General features: G+C 39.9%; 1 protein-coding gene across 1 annotated transcript; it reads right to left on the reverse strand.

Annotated features, from left to right (window-relative positions):
• Positions 1 to 534: 534 nt before the first annotated feature.
• Positions 535 to 5992, reverse strand: LOC101315896 (gastrokine-1). Its single transcript, XM_004316505.2, has 6 exons — positions 5954 to 5992; positions 4047 to 4100; positions 3824 to 3958; positions 2748 to 2858; positions 1450 to 1597; positions 535 to 764 (listed from the first exon to the last, which is right to left on the reverse strand). The coding sequence occupies exons 1-6, from the start codon at positions 5963 to 5965 to the stop codon at positions 670 to 672; spliced, it is 555 nt and encodes a 184-aa protein (XP_004316553.1). The 5' UTR covers positions 5966 to 5992; the 3' UTR covers positions 535 to 669.
• Between the last annotated feature and the right edge of the window lie 11619 nt (positions 5993 to 17611).

A 17611-nucleotide genomic window follows, 5' to 3' on the forward strand; every position in this document is an offset into this window, starting at 1 on the left:
TCACATTTTGGTTTGACCATCTTCTGCCATGAGTACAGTAAATGTCATCAAGATGGAGAGAAGAGAGAAGCTGAATTTAAGAGGAGCAGAGAAGAGCTAATATGTGGCTTCAGGGAGAGAGAAGGAGACTTGAGTCTTGGTACCAGTATAGTTCCTGTTTTCAGTCTTTTTGATACCAGCTGCTTTTCTTGCCCTAAGAGTATTTTAGATATTCCAATATCCTTGTAATACACCTCCTCCCCTTTTCTGGCTCAAGCTACTTTGAGTGGATTTCTGCCCTCGCTGATTTAAAACGTTACTGTGCACATCAATTATAGAGCTGTCTTCACGGTAGTTGGATGGTCTTGGAACTATTCCCAGAGCTGTGGTTAGTGGTATCTGAAGCAGCTAAAGGCGTTCTTTATAAGGGACACATCCTGAGTATAGGCTAATGGCTGGGTCTAATGCACTTTGACAACTTGCTGCCACCACATTGCATTTTTTTCCAAATAGAAATCATAAAGAATTTTAGTGTAAATTGAACTCAGTGCTAAATAGGTTTATTGACACTTAAAGAAACCAGACAGGACTAGGAGAAAACATTTCAGAATGACATCATTAAAAACCATTAGAACCCATATTTTTCTGCGTAGAATATTCTGATGGCTAAACCCACCGCAGCGTTTTTTTTTAGTTCTCCACTGTTCCTCCACAGAAGGAAATGTTCAGAATCCAGAGTATATCAATATTGAAGCATTTTCCTATGTGTAAAATCTGGCTTGGCTCTGAAAAGAAAAGAAGAAACCAATATCAATGCCTTTTCAAGGACCTGTTTTTTTAGGGGATAGAGGCAAGGAATGTCACACAGTTTTCAAACTAGCTCTGCAGTAATTTCAAGATTTAGCTAGCTAGCTATCAAGATTAAATCAATCAATTCAGAGATCTGGAAAGTTGCTGTTATGTTAGGTTCCCGTGTGAACTCTTTGTTTTTATGTAAATTATTCTTTGAATGCCCAGAATTAGTGATTGTTTGAGCTATAAAAAGCCAATAGAGTCTATTGGTGTTCTCCTTTCATTTAGTGGTTCATGCATTTCTTTGAATATGTCTTGAGTTTACTCTAGATTCACCCTTGAAAGGAAATATTTCAGGGTGGTTAAAAGCACAGAGTCCAGAGCTCAAATGCTTAGGATTGACCCAGGCAAGGGGTTTGTGACCTCTCTCTGTCCCTGTTTCCTCATCAGAAAGTGAGAATAACAATAAAACCTATCACATAAGATTGCGGTCAGGAGCAAATGAGTTAACACACTTAAAGCACATAGAATAGCGCGTGGCACAAAGCAAGCGCTACAGAAGTGTTAACCTTGATTACCGTCTCTCGAGTAATTGGTGTCCTCTGTGGACACGCCCAGAAAATAGTCTGACAATCCCACCAGCATTAACTTGGAGTGCACAGTAGAGAGGCTACTCACCTTGAATCTCTTCAGCCATGTATGTTGGTATCCCCTTACACATGGCAATGATGGATTTTCCAAACTGGTCCAGGTTGTTGACTTTGTCAGGGTTGACTGTGTATATCAGGCTCTTGGGAGATGGTTTCCCTAGTCCTTTACCCTGAAGCTGAGTGTGCACAAGACAGGTGGAAAGGAGGAGAGAGAAGGAGTGCTAAGCCCAGTGGTTTGTTGGGTTGGGGGTTAGGTTCAAGGTCAACAAGGGGGGTATTGCTTGGCTATAACTCTTCCATAATCAGAATGAAGAAGGACCAATTCCAGCCCTGTATATCTCAGAATTTTGTAGTGTCCCAAGGAATTTCGCTGGTTTGAAACCCCAGCTTTTCGTATAAACAGAAGTCTGAGGGTAAATTTATTCTGAAGGTTGAACCTCATTTGGTCATCTTATATTTCTTGGATTGATTTATATGATAATCAGTTTCTGAGAATGCAGTTTTCTCTACACTGTCAGTAAAGTTACCCACTTATCAGTTATAGGGATAGAAACTCAGGCTGACATTTTAAAGAATGATAGATCCCCTCTCCCCACCTACCCCAAGTAGGGTTGCCAGATAAAATACAGGACACCCAGTTAAATTTTAATTTCAGATAAATAACAGATCACTTGTAAGTATAAGTATGTCCCAAATATTGCATAGGACATACTTATGCTAAAAATTACCCATTGTTTATTTGAAATTCAAACTTAACTGGGTATCCTCTATTTTTATTTGCTACATCAAATAACCCTAACCAACTCTTTTTTTTTTTTTTTTTTTTTTGCGGTACGCGGGCCTCTCACTGCTGTGGCTTCTCCCGTTGCGAAGCACAGGCTGCGGACGCACAGGCTCAGTGGCCATGGCTCACGGACCCAGCCGCTCCGCGGCATGTGGGATCATCCCAAACCGGGGCACGAACCCGCGTCCCCTGCATCGGCAGGCGGACTCGCAACCACTGCGCCACCAGGGAAGCCTCCTAACCAAGTCTTGCAGAAAAAAGTCCTTGAAGTACTGAGGGCTCCCACTGGTGTGAGCAGAGCTTTGCTCCGCTAACAGTAAAGGTGAGGTGTTTTGATCGGCTTCTGTGGAGGCAATTGTGAGCCACAGCATTTGACTGTGGTGGCAGCTCTCTCTCCTCAGGCAATTACCAATTCCTCTTTTCCTTTTTTTGCTCCACAGAACAACATACTGTGATCAAGAGGGAACAGCTATGACCTTCTCATTATTTGTTGGAAATCATAAGACTTCCCCGAGTAAAAATAAAAAGACTTTTATTTTTACCTTCTTTTCCTTGACCAGTGTATCAAGGGCTTGAAAAGAGGGCATGACTGCCTTGTTCATTTTGTGCACAATGCATGACTTCTTCTTAAAGAGCCTGGTTACAGCAAAGCCCTATTAAAGAAGATGGTAGATGGTAAGGAGTTATGTTCTCCAAGGTGCTTTTCTCATCAGAAATTAGTTTCACCAGCAGAGGGAAATGGAACTCTGAGATCACGATGAACTGGGATAAAAGTGCTGGATCTGACCCTGTTTTGCAATCATATTTATTGCTAACATTTGTAAGGATAGGCCACAAACTCTTTGAGGGAGAGACTGAGTGTTGAACTTGCTTCAGGTTCTAGCCTGGGAAGAGTCCCTCGACATATGTCTGTTCTGCTGAAATAAAATTTAAAATACTGTCATATTTTAATCTCCTTTGATCTTCACAACATTTCAAGGAGGCAGGTAAGACAGGAATTCGTTTTCTATTTGACCAGATGATAAAACTGAAACTATAAGGAGTTGGCTTTTCTAAAGTACAAAGTTTGTTAAATATAGAGCTGGTAATTGCAGAGCTGGGTGTTCTAACAAGAAACAACTGGTTTTTTTTTTGTTTTGTTTTGTTTTTGTTTTTACTCTCTTACTAATTAATATTGTCATTTACATTTCCTTTGGTCTTTTTGAGTTACAGATGAAATGTCAATTTCTGTCTTTTTAGAAGGAAATTGACAATAGAGTGAGATAGATTGTGCTTTGGCAGCAGTAATATTATGAAGGTCTTTTGTCTTTACTGAGGGTTTCTGCAGGTAAAGCAAAAGATGTCATATTTGTCTTATAGCCTCACAGCATAGTGGATCCTAATTACTATTCACACTGGTATGAATTTTAACTTACTGTGAGAAACTTATTAACAGCAATTATATCTAGGGAGTGAAACTGGGTGAGCAAAATAAGCATTTTTCCTTATAACTCTGTGCTTATGTGCAGTTAGAATTTACATCATTTAAAAATTTTTTATGGTTAGCAGGCAATTTTTGCTGTCGTTAAAAAAGAAATGCCATTTTGCAAAGAACAGAAATTGCATGTGGGCTACCTACATATTCATAGTCCCAGACGGAATTCCACGAGTCCCATCCGTTGTTATTGTCAACATTGGCCACGTTATGTTCGTTGTTGACGCTCACTGACTGCTGCCCACCTCCACCACTGTTGTTGTCGTTGACATTGATATTCTGTAATTTACAAGAAATTGACATTGATTTAATACCACATTTCTTTGCAAATGCATTTTGGTAACACACTTTAAAAAATGAGACTTACATAGTTAGCAAGGGCAGGAGTCAGAGAGATGCCAACAAGTCCAGCAAAGACAATCTGAAATCACAAATAACATTGGTCTACTGTTAAATGGCAAAATGATGGTCTATTGTTAAATGGCAAAATGATGGCCTCGTCTTCTTTCTTTATCTAAGCTTATAAAAATACTTACTAACTTTACCACTCTATTGAGTGGTCTGTCTTTTCTTCTTCTTTGGTCTTCTATGTTTTTAACCATAGGAAGTTTTAATGATAATGTTGAATTGTAGGTTAATTATAAGTAATTATGTTGATTGGTTTAGAATTTTTAATGTAGGTCTTATGAAATACCGATGAAGTGTCAGTATATTGAAAAATACAGTTGAAACTGAATAGCATATATGGTATGAAAATGGTTTTAAGTTCTGAGAACCACATCTGAAAATGATTTAATTTAATTTTCCTATTTATTGCCCTGAATGTTTCTTCTCTTCCTAGACCCCCTAATAGCAGTAGTCTTTTTATTTAAAAATTGTTTTCAAGTAATGGATTAGTAAGCAGATTGGATATGAATGATGAGAAGCCAAGGATGGGGTGTCTGGCTGTCAAATGTGCTTAGCAGAAGGGAAGTCAATCACTGTCCCAGGACACCTGATGTAGTCATGTGTCATTGAGTACACAACGCTTGTTCTCAGAACACAGAGCTTTATGCAGGGTGCGTGATTCTGGGCGCTTATCTTCATTCCCTTTGCCTGGAACAAAATGGTTTGAGAACTGCACTCGTAATTCAAGGTAATTTAAAAAATTGGTTTGATGTTTCCCCTGATAGTTTAAGAAGGAGATTAAAAAAAATTCAGAGGTGGAAGAAATTTTAGAGATCGATTAGTACAACATAATCCTTTCACAGATGAGGAAACTGAACTTCAGAAGTTGAGTGACTTGGCCAAAGGTGTACCTTTTGCTCAAGGCTGAACCAGAAGAGAAACCAGATATGACCTGTGTCTGGAGCTCTTTTTTTTTTTTTTTTTTTAACCTTCCTATTAGTAGAAATTATTTCTAGGGATTTCCCTGGTGGTCCAGTGGTTAAGACTTCGCCTTCCAATGCAGGGGGTGAGGGTTTGATCCCTGGTTGGGGAGCTAAGATCCCACATGTCTCGTGGCCAAAAAACCAAAACATAAAAATAGAACTTATTTCTAGAAAATTATTTCACACTTGCAACTCCATTATGAAGCAGAGTCTGCTGTAATATATTTTAATGTTTAGTATGTCAAAACATGAAAATATTTACCTGACTCTAGCGCTTCTGCATCCTGTTATGAGACACACAGCACCACTAGTTACTTTGGCAGAATTTTGTGGTCCATTTGCTACACTCTTCAGCCTTTTACATGGGAACACAAGTGAGATGTTGCACTAGCTTCATGCTTCAAGTGTTTTCATGAATAAATGGCTACAGACAGGGTCCAAGGTAGAACTTTCTTAGAGATCCATTTCACAGGGGAGAATGTGACAGTAAGTCTCTTGCCAATTTGTTTTGATAATAAGCTTTTTATCTTGCCTGAACATACTCAGAAGTTTTGGTCAAAAAGGGAATTGAAGAAGGTATGAAAAGTCAGACATTTTCTAGGGTTAGAAACTGCTTGCTCTGTGCCCAGACCTGAATCAGGAGATCTGGAAGGTAATTTTTTTAAACATAGCATAGTGTAAGATGCTCAGGCATCTGACCAATCCCAGTATAACTATCCTTCTCTATAGAGATGCTTATAAATGCCATGATTCCATGAAAAGGAAAGAGATGATGATGATGATGATTATTTTTACAAAATTTTGCATTAAAGTGATATTGTCATAAGAAGCAGACCCCCTTAGCTCAGAATATTAACAGTCTCCAGTTATAAGGGAATAAATTCAAAAGGAAATATCTACTCACTGTGAACTTCATCTTGACTTCACCAAAGCAATGAAGCCAGGCGTGGACTCAGAAGAAAAGTCTTCTCATATTTATACTTGACCAACTTACTCAAGCTAGGTGTGAACAGGTGGGGTCCAAGACTTATCTTTCTCCATTTTCCATATCTGTGCTACGTTCTGGTGTGCCAGGAAGCCTTTTGGAATATCCGTCTGGTTAGCAAGGTATTTTGACATGGAGTTGATCTGACTCACTGTTTGTTGAAGTTGAAGATATCAAAACAAAACTCAGTATGATTTATGATAACTTCTGTGCCAACTGAAGCTGTGGGTGTGGGTATCTTATATATTGATATTACTCAGATTCAGAAAAAGAATCATCCCTAAAATCAAACAAGGCAAGAAACTGTGGGCATTGTAGATAGCAGCTCCTGTAAGAATGTGGATGGTTTCCTCTTCGTACCTTTAACCAAGCCACTGTGTTGCCTTTGCTTAGGCTAAACATGTTCTATTAGCTACTCCCACAAAACCTATAACCTTCTCTGCAATCCTGAGCTCTTTGGATGACAGGACCATACATCTAGTTAGAAAATCTGGGGCTCTCTTTGGTCTTTTTTCTAACCATCCAGTTAGTTACTAAACCTTGTCATTTCATCTCAGTCAGAATCGATGCTCGACTCTGGCTTTGCCCACAGCTTCATTCACCTGGACTTTTACCGCAGTTGTGTAACTGATCATTCTGGTCATCAGTCTCTCATATTCCAGTGCATTTCCCCCACATTTTCCCTAAGGTTGTCTTTTAAAAATACATGTATAAATAAACTGACTCCACCACGCTTAGCAACTTTCACTGGCAGCCTACAAGATAAACTTCAAGCTCACTGGAATGGCACAGAGGGTCCTTTATAATAAGGTTTCCTAAGTCTCCCCAGGTGTATCTGTTGCTCTATAAACCTATATTCCAGCTACACCACAGTTCCACGTTGGTGGGAATATTCAGGGTGGTTCATGCCTCTATGCCTTCGCACATGTAGTTCCTTCACCCTGGAGTGCCAACCCCTTGCCTTTCTCTAATTGGTAATTGCTATTTATTTTTCAAGGCCCAACTCACATGCCACGGCCTCCATCATGTCTTTCCCATATCCAAGGGGGAAGCTTTTTTCTTTTTTTTTCCTGGAGCTATAAAAGGAATCCCTGTCCTCTTATTTGTTTCTAGATAATTTAATTTTCAGAAATGATGTTAAAATAATTTTTTAAAATGTTTTCATCAGAAGCAGAGAGTAGATTTTGTCACTTGGGCAAACAAGTAAATGCTCAAAACAATCTTGGAGGTGAATTAAAGTTTCAATTTTTTTCCTGCTCTCTCTTACAAATGGAAGCTAGTACATAAGATTGCTGAGGAGAAAAACTGTCTCATGAATCACTGATCTATAAATTTCCCCTTTGGAAACCTTCCTGAGCCCATGATTATCCGTATATGCATGGATTGGAATCACAGCACTGGGTCACATGGTTGTAAAGCTTGATTAACTACCCACATCACTTTCAGAATGTTAGCATGAGTGGATTAGTGTAGCTGTGGTAAGATTTTGTTTATGTTTTTAATGTGTCCACTAATCTCTTCCAAACTTGCTCTTTAGCCGCAAAAGATCACTAAGCCTGGGATGGAGGGCAGCCATCTGTGAAGAGGTTTCCTTTCTTTCTTTTTTTTTTTTTTTAACATCTTTGTTGGAGTATAATTGCTTTACAATGTTGTGTTAGTTTCTGCTGTATAACAAACTGATTCAGCTATACATATACATATATCCCCATATCTTCTCCCTCTTGCGTCTCCCTCCCTCCCACCCTATCCCACCCCTCTAGGTGGTCACAAACCACCTAGCTGATGTCCCTGTGCTATGCAGCTGCTTCCCACTAGCTATCGATTTTACATTTGATAGTGTATATCTGTCCATGCCTCTCTCTCACTTCGTCCCAGCTTACCCTTCCCCCTCCCCATGTCTTTATGTCCACTCTCTACATCTGCATCTTTATTCCTGTCCTGCCCCTAGGTTCTTCAGAACCATTTTTTTTAGATTCCATATATATGTGTTAGCATATGGTATTTGTTTTTCTCTTTCTGACTTACTTCACTCTGTATGACAGACTCTAGGTCCATCCACCTCACTACAAATAACTCAATTTTGTTTCTTTTTATGGCTGAGTAATATTCCATTGTATATATGTGCCGCATCTTCTTTATCCATTCATCTGTTGATGGACACTTAGGTTGCTTCCATCTCCTGGCTATTGTAAATAGAGCTGTAATGAACATTGTGGTACATGACTCTTTTTGAATTATGGTTTTCTCAGGGTATATGCCCAGTAGTGGGATTGCTGGGTCATATGGTAGTTCTATTTTTAGTTTTTTAAGGAACCTCCATACTGTTCTCCATAGTGGCTGTATCAATTTACATTCCCACCAGCAGTGCATGAAGGTTCCCTTTTCTCCACACCCTCTCCAGCATTTGTTGTTTGTAGATTTTTTGATGATGGCCATTCTGACTGGTGTGAGATGATATCTCATTGTAGCTTTGATTTGCATTTCTCTAATGATTAATGATGTTGAGCATTCTTTCATGTGTTTGTTGGCAATCTGTATATCTTCTTTGGAGAAATGTCTATTTAGGTCTTCTGCCCATTTTTGGATTGGGTTGTTTGTTTTTTTGATATTGAGCTGCATGAGCTGCTTGTATATTTTGGAGATTAATCCTTTGTCAGTTGCTTCATTTGCAAATATTTCCTCCCATTCTGAGGGTTGTCTTTTCATCTTGTTTATGATTTCTTTTGCTGTGCAAAAGCTTTTAAGTTTCATTAGGTCCCATTTGTTTATTTTTGTTTTTATTTCCACTTCTCTAGGAGGTGGGTCAAAAAGGATCTTGCTGTGATTTATGTCATAGAATGTTCTGCCTATGTTTTCCTCTAAGAGTTTTATAGTATCTGGCCTTACATTTAGGTCTTTAATCCATTTTGAGTTTATTTTTGTGTATGGTGTTAAGGAGTGTTCTAATTTCATTCTTTTACATGTAGCTGTCCAGTTTTCCCAGCACCACTTATTGAAGAGGCTGTCCTTTCTCCAATGTACATTCCTGCCTCCTTTATCAAAGATAAGGTGACCATATGTGTGTGGGTTTATCTCTGGGCTTTGTGAAGAGGCTTTCATCTGCTTTAGGAATTGTCACGTCACTTCAAAGTCAGAGTGGACAGCGTGGTGCCTTTACACTCAGCCATGGGTGGTCACTTTGGTCCATGGTGCAGTGCCTAGGATACTTTTTGTGTGTCATATCTTACTTACCAAGGAGTTGAGGTTGACATATTTTCCAGTGGGCCTATGGAGTGCTGTTCTGGAAGATGCTCCATGACAAGTAAATAGATAGATAGATAGATAGATAGATAGATAGATAGAGTTCAGGGTTCAATAATCTCCCTCTTAGAGAGAGACAACTCACATTCACATATCAAATGTGCCCAGGAATCTGTTGAGAAGAAATCTATATCATGTTGTTTCATCCAGATTCTTCTAAACTTAACTGACCATAGAACCTGGTTTTTCTTTTTTCTTTTATTGATTTATTTTTCCTAACACCTATTAACATTCCTGTGGGGCAACTTCCTTAGGGAGAAAACAATTGTGCTGCCTCTGAGGATAAATCTTGGATTTTAAAAAAATTCCTCCTTTATATAATATTGCTATTTCAACAGCTTCAAAAATCAGAAGAACCTCTTCCTCTGTACTTTGTATGGTATGTATGAAAATGTGTATACGTGTGTGTGGCGGTGTCAACCCTGACCTCAACCCTAGTCTCATCCAAGGTCAAAAGTCTTAAGGAAGCATGAGCAAGTCTCTTGCTCCCTCCCACCCTGAGAGCTATGTTTTATACATTTCCTGTCCTCCCTTGAGAGAAACACAGGACCTGTCGATGTGTTTCTGTCACCTCCATAGAACCTAGAATATACTGGCACATATATGATGCTCCCTAGACCTATTTTAAAATTAGAATTGCATAAAGTAGATGCTCAAGCCAGAAGATAAAAAATGCAAAATATTTATTCACTTCTAATGTTTAGAGCCAGCTAGAGAGGTGCTGCCCTACGTTGGCTATGGTGACGCACCAAGGGAGTCCCAGGAGGTGGTGGTCCCAGTGCCCAGGGTTAGTGTGGGGCACATCAGCCCCTGAGTAAATAAAGCCTGCTCTGCCCACAGATTTCGAAGCCAGGCCATGCCAAGAGCCAGGCCCTATTTTATCTCACAGTGCACACAGCCAGGACCTCACCTCACCCCACACCCTGTATGGGTGAGAGCCCTCTTTGTTCATTTGCTTTGTTCAGTTGCTTCATTTCACTCTATAATTTCTTTGCTGGAATATGGAAGCCCCTTCATGCAGAGATTCTGTCTCAGTCTCTCTGCCTCTGTTGTCTTGCTGAGCACCAGTTTGTGATGGTCCCAAGTCAGGTGGTTCATTGTGAGATCTGGACACACTTTGTCACCTGGTGGTGGGGAGTCGGGGCGGAGAACTTCTGTCCTATCCCATAGTCTCAGTTTACTAGTCTGCAGCTAAGACTCTAGTTACTGTCCCTGTGGCTACAGCTTTCAGAGCTTGTGGCAGTGGGGTACTCCTATCATATCTTCCATATGTATTTGTGACCAGGAATGACACATCTGAAAAAATAGCAATAATTACATGTAGAATAACAGTTTAATAATTATTGCTAGAAAGCTTCTAATTCCAGAAAATCCATGCTTATTACATAGTTGTTTTTTTGTATAAGAGAGAAATTCTTTTCAAATTACAGCAACGTGGAAGGAGCTCTTTCTTATGGCATCACAAAGCCTTCTCTTTTTGTTATTTCCTTCAGGACGATGGCTTTCCAAAATATATATAACCCTGCCTTTCTGTTGCTGCTTGTATGTCTGTCCAATTGCATCTGCGGAACCTTCTGGATCCCCTCAGAGGCAACCAGAGATATATTATACCTCTGATCGGTTGTTAACCTTGAGTGTTTGTTAGAGCGCTGTAAACAGAGTTTGGAAGCATCTTGCTAAAAGAATGTCTGCTGAGTGATGACATCATTTCTATAAAACACATGAAAGTAGATAAAGAGAATATTGACTAAGAAGTTCATTTTTCATCACTATGAAGAATAATCGAACCTGGTTAAGTACTTTCATTCTGAAAAGGAATTGGAGAAAATATGCCCACGTGAGGAATAGAAATCACAAAGTGAGAGTAACATGTTACTTTATAATTATCTTAGAGCTAATAACACTTTCCTTGTTCATTGTTCATATTGAGGCAATTTAGAGAAAGTGGTGTGAAAGCTATGCAGATGCTGTGGTCCTTCAGCCATAGCAATCAGGCCTGGAAAGGACTGAACTGAACACTGGAAGATGAAAATCAGATTCTAAGCAGTGAGGACCAAAGTGCTACAGCTGTGAAGGCCACACCTGGAGGCCAGGTCTTGTGAGGACCCCGTGGTCCCCACGTTGAACTATCCCCATGGCTTCCCTGGCAGAAGAGGCCAGAGTAAAAGACTTGCCCTAAGACTGAACAATGAAGCATGGTTTTGTGAATCATTGAGTTTTCTGCAGAGTGACTGATCCGAACTGGTTTGCTTTTCTGCATCCCAGATAGAAAATATACGCAGGTGTGTAATCTGTTCACGTCTGGAAGAATACATCCTCAGAGGAAAATGTTGGATCCTCAGAGGTACTTCAGGGAATTTTGAGCTCCATGTTTATTCAATTATATACTCTTCCTACCCACATCTGCAGTCTCCAATTCCTGGAAATGCTTAATAAAACATATCCATTCAGACTTATTCTGGAGTGTAGTTTTTCTTCAGAGGTCCCACTGCATTTAAATAAGGAACCAACTCCCCTCATCCAGGCCAGGGAAATTTTTTCATTTGCTGTGCTGGCCTACAATTCTTTACTCATTTTCTCATATTGAAAAGTAATCAATTAACAGAAATTAACCATGTTCCAGCTAATGTAGTAAGCACAAGTGCTACAGAAGATTCAAAGATATAAAACAACAAGGACTAATACTCCAAGATCCTGAAATCTGTCTGAGGGCAGGGCTGGCTTTTTGGACATGTGACCAACGTAGTTACCCAGGACTCATACTCAGAAGACAGCCCCATACTTAAGACTTTAAAGTTGCCAACTTGAAATTCTTATTAGTTATATTTCTGAATTTGTGTTTTGTAAGTAAAGTCCAATGGGACAATGCAGCATGCCCTGGGGGCTTGGAGCTGTGGCTCATGTGTGGTCCCACCTCCTGCTTCTCCCCACCTCCTTGGGTGTGCTTTCCACAACCCACTCCTCTACCTCCATTGTGGGGTCTGGATGCAGATGCAGGAAAGATCAAGGTCAGACACGTACACCTGCATGCTGAGTCACAGTGGGGGGCTCTGTGTGCCTTTGAGGATTTGCAATTATCTTGCAAGTATCCCCATGAGCAAGGGAGTGTGATATTAAATAGCAAATCAAAAACACCATCGTTTGTTGAGAGAAAGAGAGAAACTATGGAAGAAAGGAAAAAGCTTTTTTTCTGTTTTTTGAACAAGGGGTCCCATATTTTCATTTTGCACTGGGCTTCACAGATTAAGTAGCTGTCTCTGATAGGAGACAAGACATGCACATAACATGGATATATCAAAGTAAGGTAAGAGGAACGTTCTGGGAGGCTTTCCAACTTGTCCAAGGTCACATAGCAGTTAAAAATGGAATAATGTTTTCATGTAATCCAGGAGCTTGCACTCTTTCTTTTATGACTTGAAACTTCTCCAGATGAGCAGTAGAGACAAAACATTCAGAGGAGTGTGAGCTCTTTAAACTGGAGTAGTTATGGAGGTTTCATGCAGAAAATGGACCTTTGGTTGAGACCTGTGGGACACGCCGTATAGACACCTAGGGATGAAGCATCAGCCTAGGGGAGCCGCAGAGCCAGGTGGTGTGAACTGTAGGGGGGCGTTCAGTGAGGACCACCTTATAATGTTCTTAGTACTCTCAGATTCACCTTTATGGTTATGAAAGATCCCATTTAATCACAATTAGATAAAGAAAAGTTGAGTCAGAACTATTCCACTTATCAAGAACCGACAATTTGCTACACACTAACTAAGCTCGAACTATTGTAGGGATTTAATCTTCACCAATAGCCACAAGACACTTCTCTTCCTCCCTGGCCTCTGAGCTCCGGTATGCCAATCTCATACTTCCCTGCATGTGTGAACGCTCTTGACTCTTTCCCACACCGATATGTTCCAATATCCTTGAGCTCCTCCCAGTAAAATAATATTTTAGTTGGTGACCATGGGTGTTTCTCTAAAAAAGCAATCACTCATTTTTTTTTGACACACCTTTAAATTTGATCTCTTCATGAAGGCACATATTCAGGGAGTTATTTAAACAGGTATGCATATTTTAGAAATGCAGATACTATTTATCGTGTAGAATTTCATGTCTCACTCTAAAATAGATTGAGTGTGTGTGTAGATGATGTGGGATGGATGCCTTGGGTCTTGGATGTGTACTAGGCTCTTAGTCTGCTGCGACAGAACTCATATTCCGTGTGTCTAGCATAGTTCTTGCCATATGAGTAGGTCTCAGTCAAGGATGATTTCAACCTAAATTCATGTACAAAAAAGATTCTCCTAATTTTGGCCACTTTCCTCAAATCTAGAAAAAGCCAAACAATTTCCTCTCTCTTCTTGGATGGGAGGCAAAAAAAAAAAAAAGAATTTAAACTAAAAAATAATTCTCCTTGGGCCTGTAATAGTCTCAGTGGAATTCAACTTTCCTTATCTCTAGCAAGCTTCTTCCCTCTCCCTTTCAGCAAATGTTCAAAATAGTTTGCCAACCTATTCAAGTCCTCAACATCACTCCTACCCTGCCTACTGTACCAGGAATATAAACAGTATCAGGCTTCATTTTTTTATTTTTATAAATTTATTTATTTATTTATTCTTGGCTGTGCTGGGTGGGATCTTCCCCAACCAGGGCTAGAACCCATGTCCCCTGCATTGGCAGGCAGATTCTTAACCACTGTGCTACCAGGGAAGTCCTGGTATCAGGCTTCTTGAACTGACATGCCTTCATCTACTGATCACTATCTTCACCATTCTTCATTCTTTCTCATTTTGGAGAAATGTGCCCTTAACAGTTTCCAAGAACAATATCTCCACCTCCAATGCCCACCTTCCTCCATCAGATAGCTGTCCTTTTTCTCAGCCTTTAATATCTTCCTGTTGGTTTGCTACTTCTTTTTTGGTTTGTATGGGCAAATCTCCCCAGTACTAAAAAAACAAGCCAAGAATAAACATGAAAACCTTCCCTTAACTCTACCTTCCTCATAAACAGAGACTTTATAACTTCCCTTCCCTTTACATCTCTTAAAAGGATCATGTCATTTTTCCAAGTCCACATCCTCACCTCCCAGTCCTAGCTCAACCCATTGAAATTTGGCTTCAAGTCTGAAGGGTAACTGGTAGTGCCGAGATTCAAAGTGAACCAGGCAAGGAGCGTAACCCTGAAATCTCTGATATGCTGGTATCTCTTCAGTACTCATGATTTGACTTCTCTTTACTTTTTGACGATGATAGTCTCTTCTTTTCTTGAAATTCTCTCCTAGCTTAATTTCTGTGACACCCTTTCACCCATTTCTACTTCAACTGCTCCTTCTACCACCTGAACAATTGCTTGCCTCTCTTCTTCCAACTGTCCCTTCAGGGTTGCCGTTGGAGTCTACGCTTGATCCTTTTCTCTCATTACCTGTCTCATTCTTGCTGGAAGACCTCCTCTATTCTGAACACTTGAGCCGCCCCGACATGTTGGAAAAACAGATCAAACCTTACCAAGCTTCAGACTTGACTTTACAACTGTATATATTATTAGCGGTCCTCAACCATTTTGGCACCAGGGACTGGTTTCGCGGAAGACAATTTTTCCACGGACTGGGGGGTGGGGTGGGGGAGGATGGTTTTGGGTTGATTCAAGCTCATGACATTTATTGTGCACTTTATTTCTATTATTATTACATTGTAATATATAATGAAATAATTATACAACTCACCATAATGCAGAATCAGTGGGAGCTCCGAGCTTGTATTCAGTTGCCACTCACTGATAGGGTATTTTTGGTTTTTTTTTGCGGTACGCGGGCCTCTCACTGTTGTGGCCTCTCCCTTTGCGCAGCACAGGCTCCGGACGCGCAGGCCCAGTGGCCACGGCTCACGGGCCCAGCCGCTCCGCGGCATTTCTATAACTTCTGTTTAGTTTAGTGGCATTTCTAACAGCCAATCAGGATATCCTCAATTCTGATTTCTCACCCCCTTCCTCCTCCACTATAGGTCACCAGAGCCTATAAATTCTACCTTTTCAATATTTCATTTAAGAAATAATAAAAACCTTTTTTCCTGATCATAAAAGTAAATTATAGTAAACATGGAAATTATTAAAGAAAATATTGACACATATTTACTCTGCAGAAATAATCACTGTTACTTTTTAGGTTATTTCCTTTTAATTTCTTTTGAGACTTCTTTGATCCATGCATTATGTAGAAGTGTTATTTTGTCTGCAAGTGCATTGGGATTTTCCAGTTGTCTTTCTGCTATTGATTTCTAACTTAATTTCATTGTGGTCTGAGAACATACTTTGTACGATATCTGTTCTTTTAAACTGTTAAGGTGTGTTTTATGGCCCAGAATGTGGTCTACCTTGTTTTTTTGTTTTTTTAAAGAAGATGTTGTTGGTAGGAGTTTATTGATTTATTTATTTATTTTTGCTGTGTTGGGTCTTCGTTTCTGTGCAAGGGCTTTCTCTAGTTGTGGCAAGCGGGGGCCACTCTTCATCGCGGTGCGCGGGCCTCTCACTATCGTGGCCTCTCTTGTTGCAGAGCACAGGCTCCAGACGCGCAGGCTCAGTAGTTGTGGCTCACGGGCCTAGCTGCTCCACGACATGTGGGATCCTCCCAGACCAGGGCTCGACCCCATGTCCCCTGCATTAGCAGGCAGATTCTCAACCACTGCACCACCAGGGAAGCCCTGGTCCACCTTGTTGAATGTTCCATATGACCTTGAGAAGAATGTGTATTTTGCTGTTGATGGAAGAAGTATTCTATGTGCCAATTAGATCAAGTCAACTGATGCTGTTGTTCAGTTCAGCACCAGTATGCTTACTGATTTTATGCCAGTTTGATCTACCAATTACTCAAAGTTTCCAGCTAGAATAATGTTTCTCTATTTCTCATTGTAGTTGTATGTTTTTAACCTCATGTATTTTGATGCTCTTGTTAGGTGCATGGGTGTTAAGTATTGTTATATATTCCCAAAGAACTGACTGCTTTATCATGATGTTATGCCCCTCTTTTTTTTTTTTTTTTTTTTTTGTGGTACACGGGCTATGAGAAATAAATATGCTGCTGTGGCCTCTCCCGTTGCGGAGCACAGGCTCCGGACGCGCAGGCTCAGCAGCCATGGCTCACGGGCCCAGCTGCTCCGCGGCATGTGGGATCTTCCCTGACCGGGGCACGAACCCGTGTCCCCTGCATCGGCAGGCGGACTCCCAACCACTGCTCCACCAGGGAAGCCCTATGCCCCTCTTTATCCCTCATACATTTTTGTGGTTCTGAAGTCTGCTTTATCTAAAATTAATATAGGTACTCTAACTTTTAAAAATTAGTGTTAGTTAACTTCCTTTACCCCTTTACTTTAACCTACTTTTACATATAATCAGTGTCTGTGTATTTAAAGTGAGTTTCTTGAATATAACATATAGTTGGGTCTTGTTTTTCTGATCCACTCTGACAATCTCTTTTTTACTTGGTATATTTAGATCATTCATACTTAAAGTAATTATTGATATAGTTGGATTAATATTTAACATGTTTAACTATTTTGTATTCGTTACATTTGTTTATTTTTTCTTTCCTTCTTTTTTGCCTTGTTTTTTTGACAGGTTTTTTAAAGAGAAGTTTTAAGTTAGCATCAAAATTGAGTGGAATGTACAGATATCCTACATTCCTTGCCCTCACATGCATAGCCGCCCTCATCAAATGAACACCAGAATTCATTTGTTAACTTAACCTTTGTTAACAGTTGAGGAACCTACACTGGCACATCATTACCACCCCAAAATCAATAGTTTATCATTATATTTGAACAGTTATCTATTAAATCAATTAAGAATAAGAAAAAAAGATTTTATTTTACCTTCATTTATTCCTTGTCTGATTGTCTTAGGCATTCAGGATGCTATAACAAAATGACACAGACTTAGTGGTTTATAAACAATACATATTTATTTCTCATAGTTCTAGTGGCTGGGAAGTCCAACAGATCCATAATCTGGCGAGAGCTCATTTCCTCTCTGATGGCCATTTTCTTACTGAGAGGCTTTTCAACTTGTCCATGGTCACATGGCAGTTAAAAAATGGAATAATGTTTTCATGTAATCCAGGATCCTGTACTGTTTCTTTTATGCTTTGCAGCTTCTCCAAATGAGCGGTAGAGACAAAACATTCAGAGGAGTGTGAGCTCTTTAAGCTGGAGTAATTATGGAGGTTGTGTGCAGAAGATGGACCTTTTTTCACCTTATGCTCACTAAAAGAAATAAATAGTTTCTTATTAAATAATT

The sequence above is a fragment of the Tursiops truncatus genome, chromosome 14 (assembly GCF_011762595.2).
Source record: "Tursiops truncatus isolate mTurTru1 chromosome 14, mTurTru1.mat.Y, whole genome shotgun sequence".
Lineage (NCBI taxonomy): Eukaryota > Metazoa > Chordata > Mammalia > Artiodactyla > Delphinidae > Tursiops > Tursiops truncatus.